Source organism: Mustelus asterias, chromosome 3, assembly GCF_964213995.1.
Source record: "Mustelus asterias chromosome 3, sMusAst1.hap1.1, whole genome shotgun sequence".
NCBI classification, from domain to species: Eukaryota; Metazoa; Chordata; class Chondrichthyes; order Carcharhiniformes; family Triakidae; genus Mustelus; species Mustelus asterias.
This window is the reverse complement of record NC_135803.1, coordinates 137408348-137433716: the sequence shown is the minus strand read 5'-3', so window position 1 is coordinate 137433716 and position 25369 is coordinate 137408348. Positions and strand designations below refer to the sequence as shown.

Genomic DNA, 25369 nt, shown 5'->3' with positions numbered 1-25369 from the left:
GTCTCAAGCCAGGACAGTTAGGAAGATTTTGCAAGCCCAGGCAAATCATGGGGGGTTACAGGTAGTGTGACATGAACCCAAGATCCCGGTTGAGGCCATCCTCATGTGTATCGAACACGGCTATCAGTTTCTGCCCAGCAATTCTGCGCTGTGTGTCTTGAAGGCCGCCTTGAAGAACGCTTACCCGAAGATCAGAGGCTGAATGCCGATGACTGCTGAAGTGTTCCCCAACAGGAAGAGAACACTCCTGCCTGGTGATTGTCGAACAATGTCCATTCATCTGTTGTCATAGCATCTGCATGGTCTCGCCGATGTACCATGCCTTGGGATATCCTTTCCTGCAGCGTATTAGGTAGACAATGTTGGTCGAGTTGCATGTACCTGGTGGATGATATTCTGACGTGAGGTGAGGGCATCCATGTCGATGATCTGGCACGTCTTGCAGAGGTTGCTGTGGCAGGGTTGTGTCGTGGTCGCTATTCACCTCTTCACCACACAGGACCTTCAACCGACGTTATACACTAGATATGTCAATGACATTTTTTTCCTTTGGACTCACAGCGAAGAATCATTGAAACAACTACATGATGATATCAACAAGTTCCATCCCACCATCACCATGGACTACTCTCCAGAATCAGTTGCATTCTTGGACACATGCATCTCCATCAAGGACAGTCACCTCAGCACTTCACTGTACCGCAAGCCCACGGATAACCTCATGATGCTCCACTTCTCCAGCTTCCACCCTAAGCATGTTAAAGAAGCCATTCCCTACGGACAAGCCCTCCGTATACACAGGATCTGCTCAGATGAGCAGGAATGCAACAGACACCTACAGATGCTGAAAGACACCCATGTTATTAGCTCTGACTGTGTTGTTAAAAGGATGCTTATGCTGTTAATTACTGGACTTGACTTTCTAGGATGGGTTTATGGAGCACTTAATGTACAAAAGCAACAACTTCCTGCAAAGAGTCGGGATGTTGAGGTTTTTATTTTATTCATATGGTGAGGGAAGCAGTTATAGTTTGTTGTTGAGGCTAACAATACATACTGTGGCTTTAGCTGACTGTGTGAATGGTTGGGATGCCAACAGGATTGGATCTCTCAGGGCAGGAGTTCAGTGCATTGCGGTGATGGTCTGACTCGGACGGCCACAATTACAATTTGAACTGTTCCTCATGTTGCACAGCAAGTGGCCACATCCTCCCTGCTGTGTCCTCAGGCGGTAGAGGGTTCTCCAGATCTTCTGTGGAAGGTTGAAACTGCGACTTCACCACTTGGATTAGTTACCAGATTCTGGTCGGTGATGGTTGCAATCACTCAGGAGGTGTGCCATCAAGAGATGGGGCTGTCATCTGCTTGTAAGGTGTGGAATGTTTTCCAGTAAGGACTATGCGATTTCAGACAAGTGCATGTTTTTGTGAAGTCCTGTATCATTGAAACATAGAAAATAGGAGCAATAGAAGGCCCTTCAAGCCTGCACCACCATAGCTGATCATGCACTTTCAGTATCGCACTCCCACTCTCTCTCCATACCCCTTGATCCCTTCAGCCGCAAGGGCCACGTCCAGCTCCCTCTTGAACATATCCAATGAACTGGCCCCAACAGCTTTCTGTGGTAGAGAATTCCACAGATTCACGAATCTCTGAGTGAAGAAGTTCTTCCTCATCTCAGTCCTGAATGACTTACCCCTTGTTCTTAGATTGTGACCCCCTAGTTCCGGACTTTCCCAACACCAGGAACATTAGCCATTAGCTGGTGAGGTTCTTTGAGGAGGATGCTTTCCCTGTGGACATCAGGAGGTTCGCTATGTGCTAGTGCAGGAAATAGCTCGCGCTGTGTTGGTCTCAATGTCCTAGAACTAATTCTCATGGCTTCCCGGAGAATATTTACCATATTTATGTGCTGCCTCCCAGGCCAGCTTGAGCAACAGTATTCTGCTGTTGCTTAGACCAGAGCGAGTGAAGCAGCGTGTCGTATATTGTCACTGCTGCCCCAGGAGGTACCTGCAAATTTCCATATGAGATTCACTTTCTTCTTGACCTTAGCTTCGATGACCTTCAGGTGTTGCCAGTAGGCCAGTGTACAGTTAAGAGGGTACAGAGATATTTTAGCATTGGATGATGGGTGAGTAGTCGGCCATGGAACTGGACACAGAGTTCTTTCCGAACCTTCAGGTTGTTCGGGTGGAAGACAGTCTTAGCAATGTCTGATTGAAGGCCTCAATTCAAAGTCGGTTAGCAGAGAAGCTAGATCTTCAGTGAGTATTTTCTCAATGTCCGGAAATTCTTCAACCTGTAAAGCTAGAGCAAAGTCATCGACATACGTGAAGAGCTTGCACTTTGTGGGAGGGACACATTGGTAAATATGTTAAAGAGAGCCAATGTGAGGACTGATCATGGTGGGAGCTCATTGTCGATTATGCATGGGCAGTTGATTTGATCTCCAAGGTGTACACAGAGCTATCGCCTGCTGATCATGGAGTTGATTTTTAAAAATTCATTCATGGAACATGGGTGTCGCTGGCTGGCCAGCATTTATTGCCCATCCCTAGTTGCCTTGAACTGAGTGGCTTGCTAGGCCATTTCAGAGGGCAGTTAAGATTCAACCACATTGCTGTGGCTTTAGAGTCACATGTGGGCCAGAGATGTAAGGACAGCAGATTCCCTACCTAAAGGACATTAGTGAACCAGATGGGTTTTTTCGACAATCAGCAATGGTTTCATGGTCATCAGTAGATTCTTAATTCCAGATTTTTAAAAATTGAATTCAAATTCCACCATGGCAGGATTCGAACCCGGGTCCCCAGAACATTAGCTGAGTTTCTGGTTAAATAGTCTAGCAATAATACCACTAGGCTATCGCCTCCCCTCAACTAGTTGTCGGGTTTGCATGCAGCAGATGATTTTGGAGAGTTTCAGCAGCATGCCTGGGTGCCACACTGCGCCATAAAAAGTTCATAGAATCCATACAGTGCAGAAGGAGGCCATTCGGCCCACCAAGTCTGCACTGACCACAATCCCACCCAGGCCTATACCTGTAACCCCACACATTTACTCAGCTAATCCCCCTGGCATTCAGGGGCAATTAAGCATGGCCAATCCACCTAACCAACACATCTTTGGACTGTGGGAGGAAACCGGAAAACACGGAGGAAACCCACACAGATACGGGAAGGATGTGCAAACTCCTCACAGACAGTGACCCAAGCCGAGAATCGAACCCGGTTCTTGGCGTTGTGAGGCAGCAGTGCTAACCACTGTGCCACCGTGCCGCCCACATAGGCACAGGTTAAGTCAACAAAGATGATTCCTGTCTTCAGGCCTTTCCGGAAACTGGCGTGAATATATGAGGACAGTGTCAGGACCTGTTCGGAGCAGTTGTGACCTGTGCAAAACACATCTGTTTGGAGGGTTAGTGCTGCTTCCAGGGTGGAACACAGGTTATGTAGAGGGAGGCATTCCACGACCTTACATATTACTGAGAGCAGTGTGATGGAGTGGCAGCTATGTGGGTCACTGTGGCTTGGCAATGCCCACTACCTTGGATTGGCACCAGATGTTGGGAATGGTGCCCGTACTGGGAATCTTGATAATCTTTGCTGGCCACTTCCTTCCCTGTGATCCAATTTTCTTCAGCGGGGAGATACTAAACTTAACATGATCCTTCTGTTAAAGTAAGTCTTCCAACCTGATAATCTGCAAACTAATACTGTTAGGAAGATGGAGGAAACGCCATACCACCAACCTGCCAGCACAAGCAGCAAAAAATCACTGGAAAATGGATTCTGTCAGGAATAAATATTGATATGCCTTGCTATTCTGATATCATCACTTTGTTATAGTCTCTACATTGACACCATCATCGTGTTAGAGCCAAGTACTTATTCAATACTGGTTTAGCCATTGCCATTATTTGCAAGTTTGCTCCTATGTAGTGTTTTCACAATCTTTAGCTTCTAAGGGCATTTCTATGAATGTGTGGGAATTTCACAGTAACTTCATTGCAGTCTTAATGTAAGCCTTACTTGTGACTAATAAATAAACTTAACTTAATCCGGGAGCTTTGCCTGTGTTTATTGGCACACTGGTAACGTGCTGCTCACAAAGTTTTACTTATAATGATTGTAAATCATTAGCAACATGTACTTGCAATCTATTGTTAAACATAGCCCTGAGTGATGCTCCCCACCAATCGCACACTCTTGTAGAATGCGAACCTATTAGGGCCGAATTTAACTTCGGGACAATCAGTCGGCAGTGATTGACAGGTGCCAGCCGTCGCCCTCATTTAAATTGGGCGCTGCCAGCAAAGCAGGTAGGAAGGAGATGGGGGAGGTGGGGGGAATGGTGGGAGGTGGGTGTGATCACTAAAGGTGGAGGTGCTGGGGATGGCAGTGAACGGGATTACCTTTAGGCCTCAGGCAGAATTTCAGCATTTCCTCATTATGGGCTTCTTTGGTTCTGTTTCCTGGGGAAATTGGTCACCAACTCTGACCAAAAATGGCAATCTGCCTTAACGAATATGAAAGGAGCCTGATTTCCATATTAAACAGGGCATGTTGTCTGAAACAAGTGGGTTGCTTTAAACACCGGGCTGCTTTCTCAGAGGAGGCAGTAATATAATGGTAATGTCACTGGCCTAGTAATCCAGAGACCCAGGGTAAGGGCTTGGGTTCGAATTCGAATCCCACCATAGCAGATGGTGAAAACTGAATGCAGTAACAAATCTGCAATTGGAAATCAAATGCTGACCATAAAATCATTGTTTTTTTGTCATAAAAACAAATCTAGTTCACTCATGTCCTTTAGAGAATGAAATCTGTCATCCTTACCTGGTCTGGCCTACATGTGACTCCAGACCCACAGCTAGTCACCCTCAGGGATGGGCAATAAATGCTGGCCCAGCCAGCGATGCCCACACGCCATGAACGAATAAAAAAACATTTGAAGCCAGACAATTTGTTCGTGTTCACAGGCTCCCAACACTATTTCAGACCATTAACGTTCCATTAATGCCCGACAGAGTCAATGAAAATAAACCCCTGTTGTGTACAGTCTTTTTAATAACATAACAACATGTACACCATCGCTATCTTCTGGGTGAAGTCACACTGTGCGATATTTGCATGCCAATGTCATAACATCGTTGTTCGTAATTCCTTTCAGAATCAACCCAACAGCTTTGGAAAAATTAGCACCATTGTTAAAAAATGACCGCACGAATTTCAAACAGGTGACCTTAACAAATTTGCAGCAGACACTGTGTTCTCACCCATCTTGTATTTTATGTTATTTCCTATTCATGGAACCAGAGTTGTTATTACACGACCATTTGCCTCATCACATCTGTGCCAGCTTTTACTTAGAGTAATTCAAAACTAAATCCCTTCATCTGTTCCCTCCCTCAACTTTTTAATTCCCTCTCAGTATTCCATGTGGTGTATAAAATGGTTTTGTTTCAAAGCCCTTGGGTAGGAATTTCCGGTCTCGTCCACCCCAAGACCGGAAATACCTGCCCATGGTCAATGGACCTTTGAATGGTCCATCAAATTTTCCATCCCATCCGTGACAATTCGCACAGCGAGTGAGAATGGAAGATTTACCTCGCTGTTTTACCCTATGTGGCCTTACAGGTCACAGGAATGTGCCAGCCACAGCACACAAGAATACACGAAGATATTTCTACGACCAAAACCCTTTTCATCAAAAAGGAAAAACACATGGTGCTATCATTTGCAGTTACAGGTTACCCACACACACGGTCTGTAAAGAAAGTCATCATGAGAGAACGGAAAGTTGTTCATTCTAGTCTGTCTCACAATTGTCCGTTTCGGCACATGCCTTGCACACACAGGACTGGATTTTCATCCTCAACGTGGGAGTGAGAGTTGGGAAAATTCCCACTTATGCCCACCTGTCTCAGGAGGAAGTGCCAGAAAATATGGGATTTTCATTTGGGGGGGGGGGGGGGGGGAGGTGGAGGGGTGGCAGGTATGGGCTGTAGTAACATTTTCGGCCTCCTTCCTCACACACACCCCCCGTACCAAACCGTAATGTGTATTCTCAGTTGAGAGGCCAGAAATATAATAACCTGTTGAAATACCTGAGTCCCAGGGAAAAAAAACATTGCATGATTGACATCTCTGGCTTGCTGATCTATGCTGTCAATTTCACTATGTTTATTTACAAAAGATGGAGGTTTCACGTGATTAAAATTTCAGCGCGTGATACTTTAAATGGTTTGGATGATTGACACTGTTATTAGCCCGTAGTAAAAAGGATACTTTAGCAAAGTGAAAAGTTATAATCGAATGACTTTCTTAAAAGCTTTTTTTTACATATCCTATTGTCTCTCAGGGGTCATTGGTTCTACATCGCGTATGGTAGGTGAATGCCATATGGAAGTGTCATAGCTTGGCATGTGGAGCATGAGGGTCACAAGGGATGGATATGGTGGCCGATCTTGACATGGCAAGGGGCATGAGGAGGACCTTTTGAACTTAACTTTCAAAAAGGTCCCTCACGCAGAATATGGTTCCCAACATGGCTGAGGTGCTGTGAGCCACGACTCATTAATAACCTGCTCCAATTCCATGATAATTGCAGCGGATTAGGACATGGCTATGCCCGCGACTGAGCCATGTTGGAAATGCTTCCTTGGGAGTGCTTCGTTGGTCTTACGACTTGAACCAGCTGACACCCTTAAAAGGCAATCCTGAAGATTAGAAACCACCTGGAATGGGGTCAGCAATCCTGGAATCGGGACCCATCCACTATTTGTACCGTCCACAATCAAGCCCATATCTTTTAAAAGATTTTCAAAAATTTATTAGTCACAAGTAAGGCTTACATTAACACTGCAATGAAGTTACTGTGAAATTCCCCTAGTCCCCACAATCCGGCGCAATGCACCTAACCAGCACATCTTTCAGAACGTGGGAGGAAACCGGAGTACCTGGAGGAAACCCACGCAGACACGGGGAGAATGTGCAGACTCCGCACATTGACCCAAGCCGGGAATTGAACCCGGGTCCCTGGGCTGTGAGGCAGCAGTGCTAACCACTGTGCTTCCTTGCCACCCCGAGCACTCAGATGTTTTGCTTTGTGCACATGCGGGCTGTTATTGGTTGTTCTCCTGGTGTCTGCTGGCTCCTGGGATGATATTGCCTCTCCGGGGGAATGTCAGTGCTGCAGCAATTGTTGCTGGTGATCCATTGCATATGTTGGGGAACGGTTGACCTCTGGGACTGATGATCATTCAGGCCCTTGTTCAGTTGGTGAAATCAAACCTTCCTCGTTGGTTATGTGTTGTGAGGCAGTAACGTCCCCAGTTTCACATATGTGACTGCAGTTGCAACAATGTATCTGGTCATTCACTTTCACCCAGGTACGATCAAGGTGATGACTGGTTTACACAGGTTCCAGGTTGCCAGGTGGGCTGACCTTTGTTCTGTGCATTGAATGTTTGAATTCTGACCAGTTCTCCCAACTCTGGCACTGATTGGGTAGTTTTATCAATGTGAATTAGGGCGGCACGGTAGGACAGTGGTTAGCACTGCTGCTTCACAGCTCCAGGGACCTGGGTTCGATTCCCGGCTTGGGTCACTGTCTGTGTGGAGTTTGCACATTCTCCTCGTGTCTGCGTGGGTTTCCTCCGGGCGCTCCGGTTTCCTCCCACAGTCCAAAGATGTGCGGGTTAGGTTTATTGGCCATGCTAAAATTGCCCCTTAGTGACCTGGGATGCGTAGATTAGAGGGATTAGCGGGTAAAATATATGGGGGTAGGGCCTGGTTGGGATTGTGGTCGGTGCAGACTCGATGGGCCGAATGGCCTCTTTCTGTACTGTAGGGATTCTATGAAATTTGGCTTTCTGTCATTTCACTTTAATTTGGCACTTATTTCTGCTACTATTTCTGGATTTAGTGGGTTTTAGCAACTTGGAAGAATAGTTGGGTGCAGTGTGACATTAGTTGCTGGACTGAACTACTTTTCTCTACTTTAAGATTGCTGTGTACGGTCTGTGCTGGGTCTGCACGCCTTTTTGATCACCCCTTTGGTAATTTCCACCACTTTCCATTTGACTGGAGCTCGAGATAATGTGGAGATGACGTGTATTGCTGAATTTCTCAACCATATTCATGAAGTGCCTGTATTCTTCATGTGACGACTTCAGTGAGGTCCATGAGTTGGACCTGCTGGAATATGAGCTCCCTAATTGAGGCCTGTTCAGGCTGCCCAATTAGGGAGCTGTACAGAGACATATATTGTGGAGTGTCCGGGTCATCGGCGCTCAGGGTGAGAACTCTGTACTGGGAAGTACCTACCTGAGAATTGCGAACCACTATAAACGAATAAGTTTTGGTGAAGGGACACTGGCCTCTTCGAAGTTCATTCACTTCATTCATGAACCATTGTCACTCATCACAATGTCAGGAATGCCATTACAACTGAAGTGTGCTTTCAAAATTCCATGATCTTACTGGTAGATATTGGCATCAGCTGGTCTAACTTCCATAATCCGATGGTGAAAATGTGGTCAGTTCTGGAGAGAGTGAAGAGGACAACTCAAATCTACCCTGTGGTCTGTCCAGGCTGTCATGGGTCAGGAGCGGCCCTTTAGCTTGCTTAGCCTGGTGTTTGTTACAAGCACTGCACTGGCTGATGTGGCTCTTAATCTCATTGCTCATGCTTGGACAGTAGAGCACTTCACTTGCCTTCCTCAAGCTAGGTTTAGTTCACTGATGGCTTGTCTGGATTCGCTTCACCATCTCCTTTGGCATAATGAATCTTGTTCCTCTGTACAAGATGTCATATTGGACAACCACTTCATCCAATGCACTTCTATAGCAACGGATGTGTTCTTGATGGTTTGAGGCCACCTTTTCGTCATTACCACCTGTAGCACTTGAAGAGTTGCATCTCGTTATGTAGTTTGCCTGATCTGAGCCAGAAACTTGTCCATCAGATTCAATGGCTCAGCTGGATTGATGACCTCCAGAGCACTTTGTGCTGTTTCTTGCCATTGAATCTGGAAGATTTCACATTCTGCACGAGCGTTTTCACCTTTCTTCTAAGGGAGTGCAGCTCTTGACAGCATGTCAGTGATGTACATCTGCTTCCCTTGCTTGTACTTCACTTCCAAATGATATCTCTGTGATTGAAGTAACAACCTTTTGGGACAGATGGAAATAGTTTGATAAAGAAGCTTTGAAATGGCTGGTGGTCAGACTCTAACATCACTTCCTCTCTCTCAAACAGGTACTGATTAAAATTCCCACAAGCAAAGACAATCGCCGGGCTCTCTTTCTCAATCTGTATTTAGTGGCCTTCAGTTTGCATTAACTTTCTGGATGTCAACACAACTGTTGTCTTTGCTGCCTGAGATTTGCTTAAAGTCCTGTTTCACTGGCACCAGACTGCAGAATAACTTCATCGATCATAGCATTGTGGTCAGAATTGGTGCCATCATTAGTTGATGATGTGAGTGAAAGCTGCTTCTCGTCCTGTGCCTCAATACCACTGAACATCCTTTGTGGTGAGCTTGCGTAGAGGTTTGCATGATAACAACAAATTGGGCAAGAACTTTGTGAGGTAGGTCACAAGTCCTACAAATCATTGACGTACCTTCACATCTGTTGGTTGCTGCTTCTCTGCTCCAACTCGTACCTCATCAGGATCCGGGCAAAGATCTTTCACTGTCAGTACATAAGCTAGGCATTTGACTTCAGTCATCCTCAGTTGCAACTTTTTCTTGTTCAGATTCAGGTTCATCTGGTGAACTCTCTCTGGCAGTCTCACTAGATTCTAGACTCACATGGTCTATGATGGCTTGTTCCATCAACATATGATGGAAGAAGTTCCAAAGATGTGCGGGTTAGATGGATTGGCCAGGCTAAATTACCCCTTAGTGTCAGGGGGACTAGCTGGGGTAAATGCATGGGGTTATGTGGATAGGGCCTGGGTGGGATTGTGGTCGATGCAGACTCGATGGTCCGAATGGCCTTCTTCTGCACTGTAGGATTCTATGATTCTATATATCTCTTATACATTTGGGTAGATGTTGTGTTGCTGTGCTGCCACTTTAAGAGTCTGGTCACGTGTTTAGGCTGTGACATCATCGGCTGCCACTTCATGTTGTCTGAGGAAGTTTTAAAGGGCTGCAGGGAAAAAGCCTCCAGTTTGAAAAACAACCCAAGCCTTGTACAAAAACAATCTCAACCTGTTCAAAAGCTCATGCCTTTGTACAGTGAACAATGTCTCAGTAAACCTGCCTTGTTGACTGCAACCAATCTATGCACTGCGACTCCACTTTTTTTTATCCTCACCAAGTGCAACATATACAAGAATCTCCACAGGGGAGCGGATCACCATGACCACTTCCACTCCTGGTACATTATTCACTATCTCATGCTGTTGGAGCAGTAGAAATGCCAAATGGACTGTGCAACCATTCAACCATTTGTCCTTGCCAAATTGTGTTAAGAAAATAACATCCAATTTCACTTGCCAGTATCCATCCTTCACATATGAGGTGATAAAGATCTTTGCCGTGACAAGTTGTGGCAGAATTTCTTCAATGCTTAGCATGGGGTCATGAGACCTTTTCAAAGCTTTACTGAGATCCTTTGGATCTATACACACTGTCCGTGTTCCAGGTTTTTTCACTGCCACAGGACTGCTAATCCAACCTGTGGGAATCATAGAATCATAAAAGAATCATAGAATCCCTACAGTGCAGAAAAGACCATTTGGCCCATTGAGTCTGCACTGATTCTCTGATAGAATATCTTACCCAGGCCCTCTTCCCCACTCTATCCCTGTAATACCAAACCTTTCCCATGGCTAATCTATCTAACCTAATTTAGCATGGCCAAGCCACCTAACTTGCACATGTTCGGAATGTGGGAGAAAATCGGAGCACCCGGAGGAAACCCACACAGGCACAGGGAGAACATGCAAACTCCACACACACAGTCTCCAAAGACCAGAATTGTACCCGGGTCCCTGGAGTGGAGAGGCAGCAGTGCTAACCACTGTGCCATCGTGCCACCCTTACTTTCTTGATTACTCCCATCTTTTCAAGCTCCTCTATCTTGTATGTCAGGCTGGATTTGCGAGAAGCTGGAACTGTCCTCAGAGCATGTTGAGTTAGTCTCAGACCTTCATCTACTTCAAGACGATATTCATCAAGAAGACATCCAATGCTTGCAAAAAACATCTGTTCAGCAGTCAATAGTTTGGTGTTACATGAAACATTGCGAATCTCCTCTGGTACATAGAGGGTCACATCTCTTTAACCTGTGTTTAATGTTCCCTCCACCCACATTGTCTGTACCTTTAAGACCTGGCTGGCTGTAGGGATTTGCATTCTAATCAGTATTCTGCAACTTGATTTTGTGTCTGTTTGCACTGTTTGAGAGCACACTTCCACTCCATCTGACGAAGGAGCAGTGCTCCGAAAGCTTATGGTATTTGCTACCAAATAAACCTGTTGGACTTTAACCTGGTGTTGTGAGACTTCTTACATAGAGGGTTACCAGTGCAAACCTTTGACTTGTTTCAGCTGAGATGAGGGATCTTGCTTAGTGTCTGCTATCAGGAGCTGCAGATCCTCTTTTTTTCCCATTGCCTTTGGCTTTGAGCTTAGTTTGGCCTTTTGGGGATGAGCATTGTTCCATCACCTCGCCTCAACTTTACCGTTGACAGCTTCATTTCCAGGTCATCATCTTGGGGCCTCCACACGGGGCTGCAAAGCTCATGATGTTGCATGAAGCATCAGTGTGTATCTGAAACTTCATACTAACTTCATAGTAACTGCATTGCTCTCCCACAGCAGTCACCATTCCGACAATCACAAACCATGTTTTACCTTGAGACATAACGGTGCCGACCTGTTCTAGGATGTAGAGTGATTCATCCGAATCAGCGTCTGACATCTCTCCAGCAACCATCTTTCCAGATTTACTTTTCTTCTTTCCAGCAAAGCACTTGCGTGCAAAATGACTCAGCTTCCTGCAGTTAGAGCTTCTCAATGACAGAACTATAGAATTGCCAAACAGTTTATCAAGAAACCTGAACTATAAAAGTAGCAACTCTATTATCAGTGCTGGGGAAAGATTACTACAAGCTGTATTGCACCCTTGACCTCACTGAGGTGCAGAAAAGCCAGTCTGATGAAATTTTGTAGGCTTTGAAGTCGCTACATTAACCCTTAACTAATGTTATTTCTAAACAACATCACAGCTTAAGGAGAAGGGGAGGATATTGATCAGTGCAGGACTACACTGAGATGTCTAACCAAACCTTGTGAGTTTGGGCAACTGAAGGATGATGTTATTAGAGATAGGGGCCGAAATTCTCCAGCCTTTCATGCCCTACCAACACTGTCAGCAAGAATGGAGAATTTGGCGCCCAGCCAAACCTCCATTCACTGCAGCGGGACTGGAGAATCCCACCTGTGAGCGAGGTTGGAAAATCCGGCCCAGGGTCATCTTTCCCTGTGTGGGACATGCTTCCTTTTCTTTTGTGTAGTGGCCTACATTTACATCCGGTACTCTGGTCAATCTGCTGGCCCATTCATAAATAGTTCTTCCTTTTCTTCATTGTCTTATGCATGGAAAGCTTGGATGACCTCTTTGCAGAGATAAAGTTTAAAGTTTATTTATTCGTGTCACAAGTAGGTTTACATTAACACTGCAATGAAGCCACTGTGAAATTCCCCAAGTTGCCACAATCCGGCACTTGTTCGGGTATATTGAGGGAGAATTTAGCATGGTCAATGCACCTAACCAACACACCTTTCGGACTGTGGGAGGAAACCAGAGCACCCAGAAGAAACCCACGCAGACACAGGGAGAACATGCAGACTTTGCACAAATAGTGACCCAAGTCGGGAATCGAACTTGGGTCCCTGGCACTGGGAGACAGCAGTGCCACCGTGCTGCCGCTTGTTAACAGCTTCATCAGTTCTCCCATCAATATTCTTCAGCTGATAATTGTTAATAGCTTTTTGAGAGTCAGTTTCTCTTCTCTCAGTAGATGTGCTCTCACAGCTGGATCTCTTCTTATTCCTTAGATGACCCTGGGCCGGATTTTCCAACCTCGCCCACAGGTGGGATTCTCCAGTCCTGCTGCAGTGAATGGAGATTTAGCTGGGCACCAAATTCTCCATTCTTGCTGACAGTGCTGGTAGGGCATGAAAGGCTAGAGAATGTCGACCCCTATCTCTAATAACATCATCCTTCAGTTGCCCAAACTCACAAGGTTTAGTTAGACATCTCAGTGTAGTCCTACACTGATCAATATTCTCCCCCTCTTAAGCTGTGATGTTGTTTAGAAATAATATTAGTTAAGGGTTAATGTTGCGACTTCAAAGCCTCCAAAATTTCATCAGACTGGCTTTTCTGCACCTCAGTGAGGTCAAGGGTGCAATACAGCTTATAGTAATCTTTCCCCAGCACTGATAATAGAGTTGTTACTTTTATAGTTCAGGTTTCTTGTTAAACTATTCAGTAATTTTATAGTTCTGTCATTGAGACTTGAAGAATTTCCAATTCATTCCCAGATCTGCCTTCATATTTACAGGAGCAGGTACTGCAATATCCAAAGTCATGCTGACTCACCCAGCAGCCAGTGTCCTGTCCAAAGTTGCAGACTGAAGTTTTAATTATTCCCTGCTGTAGCTGGCACTTTTACAGCTGTCAAAATCCACTCAATTTCAGCGACACACTCCTAAAACCATTCAGCCTCAAATTTTTAACCCTCTTGCCCTGAGCAAATCATGCCGTGGTCTCTGCCTCAACTACTTCATGTGACAAAGCTTTCCAAACAGTTGCCTGTGGAAGGATTATTGTCCTAATTCACTCTTTAGGGGTTAAAAAAATCCTCTTCATGAAAAATTGGTGAACGAGAAATGAGTATTCCTTATGAGCCTATTCGAAATAACTGCTCAGAGGCCGGTGTCTCTTCACCAGATTCCCTTTATTTACAACTCTACCTCCACTCCTAAGAGTGTTTCACGTACAAAGTCAGAATCTGGAGTGTCAGTAGCCTGACACTCCTATATATATAGATGAGACTCGCTGATTAGGCAGGCAAACATTACCTCAATCAGGGAGCTCATACCCCAAGAGGTCAGCTTTGTGGGCCTCATTGAGGCCATTACACTATTGTTTCAATTGTGGGCAAGGCTTCGAAAATGCTGTTTCTGAGAATATGATTGTATAAGTAGTCCCTTGAATACACATGATTTAGGAACTCTAACCTTTAGCTGAAAGAAGAATCCCACTTTGAAAAATGTGCACATTTGCTTTATAATTGTCATTTATTCTTCATTTCTGTGCATATCTGAATGACAATGTAATTACATCAGACAAATGATACAATTTTGTTACCCTGTTTCTCAATTGTTAATGTATGAATTGTGAAAAGTGAAATTCTGAACAATACAATAAAAAGCTGATTTTCATATTAACTGCGGATAATTCTTGGTGTATGTCAGTCAGCTGATAATACTAAATATTATCTTTCTGTTGGAGAATAGTACAGAGGGAGAGCTAATGGTTTGCATCCTTGTTTTCAGGTGGTGTATGTAACAGCAACGTTCCCCTACCTGATGTTGCTGGTTTTATTGATTCGAGGAGTGACTCTTCCTGGAGCAGGAGAAGGAATAAAGTTTTACCTTTACCCGGATATCTCCCGTCTGTCAGATCCTCAGGTAGGAACGCTAAGTACAATGATTATATATTGATCCTCATCTTTAGTCGACGGATGTATGGAGTGGTAAGCTGGCATTTTATTAAGTCCAGGGGCATAGTTGCTGTGAATAATGTTCACGTTACGTATGATGATAACAAACCATTTTGCAAAATAATCACTGATTTGTCAAAGTAAATGTATTGGATTGAGTGTTGGAGCCTGTGGTCAAAATATAGAAGAGGTATTTGTACGGCACGGCGGCACAGTGGTTAGCACTGCTGCCTCACAGCGCCAAAGACCGGGTTCAATTCCGGCCTCGGGTGACCTGTCTGTGTGGAGTTTGCACATTCTTCCCCTGTGTCTGCGTGGGTTTCCTCCGGGTGCTCCGGTTTCCTCCCACACTCCAAAGATGTGCAGGTTCGGTTGATTCGCCATGCTTAATTGACCCGTACGCCGGAATTCTACCATCCCGCCCACCATGGGATTCGGAGTGGGCGAGGGGCGGACAATGGGAAGGTTCGTTGACCTCGGGCAGGATTTTCCAGTCCTGGATGGAGCAAAGCTGTAAAATCCTGCCCTTAGTGTTGGGGGAATTAGCAAGGTAAATATGTGGAGTTATAGGGATAGGGCCTGGGCAAGATTGTTGTTGGTGCAGGTTCGATGGGCCGAATAGCCTCCTTCTGCACTGTAGGGATTCAAAATAATTTCTATAATTTGAAGTAGTTTAATATTTTCAATAAGGTAGTCTTATGATGCAGTGGGCAGTGGCTCTGCCTCTAGGAGAAGATGTAGGTTTGAGTACCAGCCCAGGACATGATGGCCAAGGAAGGGGCATACATAACTCGGTCAAACAGGTTGACCTACAAACCATCCAACACACACCAATGTGACTGACAGCAAGATGGAAGAGATACCTGCAACTGAAAAAAAGTTGGAGCCTCAACCTTCACTATCCATAGCTCCAACTACAACATGCATATAATGATGCAGGTTGCCACAGCAACTGGGATTCCCTGAGTATTCGGTAACACACATCATCATCACTGCTTCAAATCCGCAAAGATTCTTTTCACGATTAGTTACAGGCAAGTGGATACATTGTTTACCAACGTGCATTTGACGTCAGATTAGAAAGGAAGAATTTTCTGCCGTGGGATTTCTTCTGTACTTTTGACAGTGACAGAAATATTCTTATGGTGTTTCAAAGTGTAAACATTTTGTGCTGTTGGTAGTTTTAACTGAGTCAAATCTGGTAATTAATTAAATAAAAGAATCAAAGGGACATTGACAGCAAAATTGACCTCTGAATGGAAAGGATATCTGCAACTTTCCCCACCCTGGACTTAATTGAGGAGAGCTGAGAAGATTTTGGACTCCCAGCCCCACACCTTCCCATCTGATTATACTCCCAGCCCACCTCCAAGCCCATTCCCAAAGTCAAGTTCCACCCATTATAAAACTCTCCCATTGAGTGAAGCTCCATGCCAGGGGCACTAGCTCATATAAGTTACTTCAAGGACTATGGCCAGAACTCTACCACCTCGCCCACCCCGGAATCGGCATGGGTGAGGGTCTGAAAACGGAAATCTCTGTTGACCTCAGGCGGGAATTTCCGGTCTCGCCCGAGTGAGGCCATAAAATCCCGCCCTATATGTTAACTTGGGAACAATGAGCATCTGCCCATTGGAGTCCAGCGTAATAGAGTGAGCAGAAGAAATTTCAGGAGCAGACACTCGGAATAATGATACTTGAACTTATCAGTGTGAAATGCGATAAGAGCTGTAGGCGATGAATAATGTTTGAGGTGCAGTAACTCTTATTATGTAGGCAAATGCATTTTACAGTTTCACACAGTGCCCTGCGGTGTTTTAGTACTAAAAAATAACACACCTTGATACAGGATATTATACCCAGTACCAATTCATTCTACTGGAATCTGTTGCCTTAGGTTCACTCCTGAAAGAGGTGTTGACTAACGAGAATGCTGAGTGGCATCATTCACAATGTCTAAAAGAAATGTTAAAGTAATCCAGTGAAAAAGTATAACTGTTTGAACATTGCCAAATTTTCCAAAGAAATGCTGGTTCCCGTGAGAGGAATGTGGACTCATACATATGAATTATAACACTGGCAAAATGCTTGGAGGTTTTTAGCCTGTCTATTCCGACAAACAGGGTGCCCCCTCACTTATGTCCAATGAATGTGTCGGCTTAGGTTTATGATACTCGTAATTGGAGGATGGGCCCCTATAAACACTAAGCTAATTTATATGTTAAAATACAGGAGTGATTGAAGTCAGAATCATGAGTCCTGTCTGCTGGCTGGAGAGCCAGCAAGTGACCCACCGTGCCTCTTTATGCAAAGGCTGCCAAATTATATAGCAATCAGATTGTGGGGGCGCACTGGGGGGGGCCTTCCTTTGAGATCAAGAAAGACCCAAGGCGGTAATCCCGCTCAGCGAGAGCTGCCAGCCAATCAGCTTTTGCACTCAGCAGCAAAAATTAAATATGAGTCAGTATGGTAATTGTGTGGGGTTACGGGGATAGGGCCTGGATGGGATTGTGGGTCGATGGGCCAAATGGCCTCCTTCTGCACTGTAGGGATTCTAAGGTCTAAGCATCACTGAGGAGGGTGTGTCTGCTGGTGGGGGAACACCTGGAGTTACAGGATCATGGGGGAGCACCCAGGCTACATGTACGTATGTTGATGGTGGGGGGCGGGGAAAAGAGGGGGAGCTAGAGGAGAGGGTGGGTAGGTGTGGTCGTTTCATGGGGTAGGGGTCATGAGAAAATGGTGGTAGGAGTCAGATGGTAGGGCGGTGGCTTTTAGCAGTCCTCCCCCTTCCCAATGTCTAGTCCCTGGATCAGATCAGGCACTGAGTACTTTTGGTGGATGGACCACTGGACAGCCCCCACCTCCTTCAACGCCTCTTGGTGATAAATGCCCAGTGCAGGTTCATCTGTCACGCGCACTGTGTGGTTAATCCCAGCGGCAGCAGAATGGGGCCTTTAGATGATCAATGATTGACATCAGTTGTAAAGATGATGTCCACGAACCATCCCATCCAGAACGCAATTCTGGAGGAGGCCGAACGGCAGCAGAGTTTGGGTACGTCACCATCCCATCCGAGTAAATGCCCTTCCTGCCTCCAAACCCACCAGCAGTGGGAACAGAAGATTCTGCCCAGTGTCTCTCGCCCTGGGCAACACATCACTCCTCTCATAAACCAAGAGATCATTCTGCCTGCTATCAATGTGCAAAATGACAGCTATAATTTTTATAAACCTCATCACTTGTTGCTTCAAGGAACTTTCAATTAGCTGGCTATTGTATTCCATGGAGCAGGGATCTTCCGGATGTTGCTTAAACAGAATCCAGATGTGAAGAAGTCAAAATAAATAAAGGAAATGTTCAGTTGAAAACAGCTCTTGGGGGGGTGGTCGCACAGGCGGACCTGATGTAATTGATGTAGATGCAAAGATACAAAACAATTTTAAGGAGTAAAAAGATCATGTTTCATAACAACCATCTCAGCTTCAGAAAAATAAGTTGCTGTAACTGGAGTGCAGTGTGATAAATGGAGGCCCTCACTGATGCTAATAAACACTAAATTACTTTGTTTTTGTGGCTGAACCTAAGTTTTTAAAAAAATGAGTGTACAGACTGCGTTGGATTCAGTTTACTATCACGAGGTTAGCAAGCTACCCACGTCATAAAAACAAATGCAGAAACAGCTAATGAAAGATAATCCAGTATTTGCAAATACTATTGTCCAACTGAAGTGAGATACAGCACAATGTCAGACACAATAGGCAAGGCACATGTTAAAGGCAATAAAAATGCAGAGACAATTATCTCCACAAACTAACCAAAAAAGCCTCAACTCAGAGAACGCTGCAACTTTGCATGCTTTTGCTGATTCCAGGGATGGCGGGATTGATGTATGAGGAGAGATTGACTAGGTTAGGATTGTTTTCGCTGGAGTTCAAACGAATGAGGGGGGAATCTCATAGAGATTTATAAAATTCTAACAGGTCTAGACAGGGTAGATGCAGGGAGGATGTTCCCGATGGTGGGGGAGTCCAGAACCAGGGGTCAATGTCTGAGGATTTGGGGTAGACCATTTAGGACGGAGGTGAGGAGACATTTCTTCATCCAGAGCCTGTGGAATTCATTACCACAGGAAGTAGTTGATGCCAAAACATTGAATGTATTCAAAAGGCGGCTGGATATAGCACTTGGGGTGAATGGGATCAAAGGTTATGGGGAGAAATCAGGATTAGGCTATTGAGTTGCATGATCATAATGAATGGCGGAGCGTGTTCGAAGGGCCAAATGGCCCCTCCTGCTCCTGTCGTCTATGTTTCTATGTTTGGTAGAAATGGTGCAAAATGTTGATTGTGAATGGGAACATAGATTTAAAGTGATTTAGAGAAAGATTAAAGGGAACAATGCGGAAACCTATTCACCCAGAGGGTTGTGACGGTCTGGAACTCACTGCCTGAAAGGGTGGTAAAGGCAGAAACCCTCAACCCATTTAGAAAATGTCTGGACATTTACCTTCAAAGCCATAACTTGATGTTTGAAAGCTGGATCAGGCTGGGTGGCTCGCTTTTTGGCTGGTGCAGACACAATGGACCAAGTGCCCTCTTTCTGTGCTGTAAACCCTGTATGCTTCCATGGTTTGACTATCTGCTGCACAAAATACATTTATTTTACTTTTCAGCGGAAGGTTAACCATCTGGTTTCGTTCCAAACTTTCATTAAGTTTGTTCAGTGTTTTTATAGCGTCAGGTCAGTCACTGAGGTTGAAACAATCTGCGAAGTGCATTGGGCCGTGTCAGAGATAAACTTGTACGAAATTGGAAACTGGAGAGGTCTCAGGTGTGAGGATTTAAAAGCCTCCAACATTCCTCTTGAATATTTTCTTTGATTTTGTGAAAGACATAAGCAAACTTTATTGGGTTATCTTTATTTTCAAGAATCTATAAAGAATATTTAAGGCAGTAAGTTTGAATTCGGTGATGGTTTCACTTTTCATTCACAATTGATGCTTCGTCAATTAACTGAGGAAGAAATAAAGGTAGATTGTTTCAGAGATTTTGTTACACTGCACAGGCAGCTTTAACTCATCGCAACCTCTGACCTTTGTGCAGGGTCAGTGGAGGTGGCTTTGAGGCCATACATGAAGGGAAGTGGAACAGTTCAACACTTAAGATGAGGGAGGGAAAGTTCAAAGGAGATGTGAGGGGCAAGTTTTTTTACATGGGGGTGGGATTTTCCGGCCGTGCTCGCCCCGAAACAGGAAAATCCCGCCCGAGGTCAACGGACCTTTCCATGGTTCACCCCTCACTCGCTACGATTCCCATGGCGGGCAGGACAGGAAAATTTGCTCCAGAGAGAGGTAGGTGTCTGGAACGTGCTGCCAGGGGTGGCGGAGGAGGCAGGTACGATCGGGTTTGGCAAGGAGCTTTTAAATAAGCACAAGATAGAATATGCAAGGAATAGAGGGATATGGACCAAGGGCAGGCAGAAGGGATCAGTTCAATTTGGTGTCATGTTCGACACACCATTTTGGGCCGAAGGGCCTGTTCCTGTGCTGTACTGTTCTATGTTCTAACATAACCCCACTTCATTAATAGCCGGTCAAAACTAATGACTTAATTCATCTGCTCGGAGCTTGCATTGCCTGTAAATAACGGTGGGTTGTCTTGGTTTAATGAACCCTGTTACATCTCTCTGTTTCCACCCTTGTCCAGCAATGTGTGGCATCACAGAGATGGCATTGTGGAAGCCAGTATAGCATGGGGCCATATTCCAGGAGTATGTTCTTAACTGCAAGTCATTCGGAGCCCGAGAAGGGACTAAAATTTCTGAAATCTTTTTACTTTTTAAGCATTTAGAAGTATTTCTGAAATTTAAAGTGGATACTGAAAAGAAATCCAGAATTTGTGGGAAAACATGGATTTCCTTTTCCTCGGTGTTGCGGATGGGCCATCTGATTGCACTGGTTTCACTCAATCTAAGATGGGAACACAGTTGGAGAAGCAACCACATTCATAGAGCCAGCATCTGCCAGGCACATCAATAGCAGCTTCCCGAGCAGAAGGTAATCAATCTTAGTAATTCACCGGAGGCCCAAGTAGCGCAAAGAATTGAAAAATAAATCTTTTTAGTCCCGTTTTGGAGGCATTATGACTGGAAAAGCAAGTTTATTCCCTTGGAAAGTGATCATCTTATTCTAGTAATGGTTTGTGACCTTCAGAATGCCTCAAAGAGACTCACGCCAGCCATCAACTGGTCTGAGTTCCACTCAATCCGTCCAAGGATCTAAAGGGAGGACTTAGCATTGAAAGGCTAGCTTTGAACTAGCCCCTTTGATATTAGTAGCAGTAGAGGTATTAGTACATGGGAATACTGCCACACCTGGAGTACTGTGTACAGTTTTGGTCTCCTTACTTGAGAAAGGATATACTGGCACTGGAGGGGGTGCAGAGGAGATTCACTAGGTTGATTCCAGAGTTGAGAGTGTTGGCTTATGAGGAGAGACTGAGTAGACTGGGGCTATACTCATTGGAATTCAGAAGAATATGGGGAGATCTTATAGAAACATAAGATTATGTTGTAATCCTATGTTTCTATAAGATATGTTCTATCTTATCTATTCCCTTCATAAGATTATGAAGGGAATAGATAAGATAGAAGCAGGGAAGTTGTTTCCACTGGCGGGTGAAACTAGAACTAGGGGGCATAGCCTCAAAATAAGGGGAAGCAGATTTAGGACTGAGTTGAGGAGGAACTTCTTTGCACAAAGGGTTGTGAATCTGTGGAATTCCCTGCCCAGTGAAGCAGTTGAGGCTACCTCATTGAATGTTTTTAAGGCAAGGATAGATAAAGTTTTGAACAGTAAAGGAATTAAGGGTTATAGTGAGCGGGCAGGTAAGTGGAGCTGAGTCCACAAAAAGATCAGCCATGTTCTTATTGAATGGCGGAGCAGGCTTGAGGGGCCAGATGGCCTACTCCTGCTCCTAGTTCTTATGATCCCCTTGCTTACTGCCCACTCTACCCCACCATAACCAGAATCAATAGGTCCAAAGGATGCAGCGTCCATCAGAGTTAGGATCTAGCCCATATTCTGACCCATATCCCCTGGAGTTTCAGAGCCTGAATGTATCCATTCATTTCTGAGAGGTGGAATATGACAATATGAGCTCCCACTCCTAAAATGAGGTAAAATCATTTTTGTTATCATTGAATTCTCACAGGAAGTTGATACACAATTGGTCTCCCATAATCAGTCCTTCAACAGACCTGTTGCAAAATGCAACTCCAAACAGGATGTGTTACACGATCAATAAAAAACCATGAAGAATGAGTGAGATATTCCCGGACAATGTTTCTAACCTACCAGATGTCTCGGTACATGGTTGGGATGCTGTAACTTCTTACATAGAGGAAGAAAACAGGCGGCACGGTAGCACAGTGGTTAGCACTGCTGCTTCACAGCTCCAGGATCCCGGGTTCGATTCCCGGCTCGGCTCACTGTCTGTGTGGAGTTTGCACATTCTCCTCATGTCTGCGTGGGTTTCCTCCGGGTGCTCCGGTTTCCTCCCACAGTCCAAAGATGTGCGGGTTAGGTTGATTGGCCAGGTTAAAAAAATTGCCCCTTAGAGTCCTGGGATGTGTAGGTTAGAGGGATTAGTGGGTAAAATATGTGGGGGTAGGGCGTGGGTGGGATTGTGGTCGGTGCAGACTCGATGGGCCGAATGGCCTCCTTCTGCACTGTAGGATTTCTATGGTTTCTATGATGAAAACAATACTGTTGAATGGGAATTTCGAATAATGGCAAAGAAGAGAAAATATCAGCCATTGTGTGTGATATCACTGAATTCCACCAATGTCGCCATGACTGTCAATCACATATGAAGCAGATAAATGCAAAAGTGGATGAGGGTTTTGAAATTTGTCATGGCCACACGAGAATATTTTTTGTAGTTTTCGGTTCTTCTTTATAGAGAAGGTATTGGAGCAAAGAAAAAGGTGCAGAGTTGGTGGGGGAGGGGGGGAAGGCGATGGCCTAATGGTATTATTGCTAGACTACTAATCCAGAAACTCAGCTAATGTCCTGGGGACCCGGGTTCAAATCCTGCTACGGTAGATGGTGGAATTTGAATTCAATTTAAAAAAAATCTGGAATTAAGAATTTATTCACGACCATGAAACCATTGTCGATTGTCGGAAAAACCCATCTGGTTCACAAATATCCTCCCTGGAAAGACTAAGGGGCGACCTGATAGAAGTTAGATAAGGTGAACAGTTGGAAACTTTTTCCAGGGCAGAAATGACAATTACAAGGAGACACAAGTTCAAGATAAGGGGGGAAAGGTTCAGTGGAGATGTGCGGGGGAGGTTTTTTACACAGAGAGTGGTGGGGATCTGGAAGGCACTGCCAAGTGAGGTGGTTGAGGCAGACACGTTAGCGACATTTAAGACTCATCTGGATAGACACATGAACAGATGAATAAAGCGATACAGGTGGTTGGTCTAGATAGGACAACGTGATCGGCGCAGGCTTGGAGGGCCAAAGGGCCTGTTCCTGTGCTGTACTGTTCTTTGTTCTTGTTCTTAAATGTCCTTGAGGGAAGGAAATCTGCCGTCCTTGCCTGGTCTGGCCTACATGTGACTCCAGAGCCACAGCAATGTTTCAACTGTCCTCGGGCAACTGGGAATGGGCAATAAATGCTGGCCAAAGAGTGATGCCCACGTCCCATGAATGAATTGAAAAGCAGTTGATTTAGTAAGACCACAAGTAAGAAGACCGTGATGATACACTGGGATAGAAAATATTGAAGGAGGATCTTATAGAAATATTTAAAGTTTTGAAAGGGCTTAATAGTGAAAGATTATTTCCTGAATTGTGTCAGAGAGTGGGTGGGGGTTAGCTAATCAGCCAGACCAGATTAACATCAACAACACAGGGATCAATGCACATTCCAGCTGATGTGGACTTGGGGCCTGCCCTTCGCCCTAGCCACAGTGAAAACCATTGCATTTTGCCATGGTTCGGCAAATAATTACCAAGGACCTGCCTTCGAGCAGAGAACTCAAGGAGAGTGAATCAGCACAAAGAGGCATTACATTTGGGATCGGTACGAGGCAAAGGTTAAAAATATTTGTTTTTTCCATGCAACATGTCACCAGAATATGGAAGATATTACTGCAGCTGATTACTGCAGCTGAGTAAATCAAAGCATTTCAAAGAGGATCATTAAACACTGGAAGAATGATATTGTGAAGTGCAGGAAAAAGCAGAGAAGTGGACTGCAATGTCGAGCTATCTACGCCCGAGGGAAGAATCATGTTTATCTTGTGATGTGCCAGGAGTAAGCATAACATCTTCATAAAAGCTCACAACAGATGTCAGGTTGCTAACATAATGGAGAACCAAACTCAATATAGAAGGTCCAGAGGAGAGGTGAAAGAGCAAGGAAGAGAAGCAAAGAAGGAGTATGAAAAGAGGCTGGCAGCTAACTTAAAAGGGACTCCCAAAATCTTCGCTAGGTATAAAAATAGTACAAGTGGCGGTAAAAGGAAGATTAGGCCTGATTAAGGGCCTAAAAGGTGACTTGAACATGAAGGCGGAGATATTAAATAAATACTATGCATCTGTCTTTACCATTGGAGGAAGGTGGCATGGTGGCAGTAGTTAGCATTGCTGCCTCACAGTGTCAGGAACCCGGGTTCGATTTACAGCTTGGACCACTGTCTGTGTGGAGTCTGCATGTTCTCCCCGTTTCTGCATGGGTTTCCTCCGGGTGCTCCAGTTTCTTCCCATAGTCCGAAAGATGTGCTGGTTAGGTGCATTGGCCATGCTAAATGCTCCTTCAGTGTACCCAAACAGGCACTGGAGTGTGCTGACTAGGGGATTTTCACAGTAACGTCATTGTAGTGTTAATGTAAGCCTACTTGTGACATTAACAAATAGACTTTAAAAGACCATTGTGAAAGAGGAGGTAATTGATACACTCAAAGAATTTAAAATTAATAAGTAGGAAGTACTCGATAGCCTGTCTTTAAAGAACCAGGACTGGCTGAGATGCACTGAGAGAAGTGAGAATGGCAATTGTGAACGCATTGGCATCCAGTTTTCCTTAGACTCATGGGTAGTCCCAGAAGACTGGAGAATTACAAACATTAAACCCTTGTTCAAGAAAAGGTGCAAAAATAGGCCCAGCAATTACAGACCAGTCAATCGAACCTCGGTGATGGGGAAATTTCTGGAAAAAATAATTCGGAACAAAATTATTGGTCAAATGTGGGTTGATTAAGGAATGCCAACATGGATTTGTTAAGACAAAATTCTGTTTAATTAGCTTGCTGAAATTTATTTGAAGAGAGGGGGTTGATGAGGGCAGTGCTGTTGGTGTGATGCACACAGCCTTCCAAAAGGAATTTGATACAGTGCTGCACACTAGACTTGTGAGCAAAGTTATAGCTCATGGAATTAAAGGGAAGGTGGCAACGTGAATACAAAATTGACTGAGGGACAGAAAACAGAGCATAGCAGTTAATGGATGTTTTTTCAGGCTGGAGGAAGGTTTGTAGTGCAGGTCCCCAGAGGTCGGTGTTGGGACCCTTGCTCTTCCTGATATATATTAATAAC

The 25369-nt window shown here is 44.8% G+C and overlaps 1 protein-coding gene across 1 annotated transcript in view; it reads left to right on the top strand.

Annotated features, from left to right (window-relative positions):
• Positions 1-25369, top strand: part of slc6a11b (solute carrier family 6 member 11b) — a 187170-nt gene that overhangs the window by 52946 nt on the left and 108855 nt on the right. Inside the window, exon 7 of the mRNA XM_078209736.1 lies at positions 14591-14725. Coding sequence (XP_078065862.1) covers positions 14591-14725 — 135 coding nt within the window. The remainder of the gene's footprint in view (positions 1-14590; positions 14726-25369) is intronic.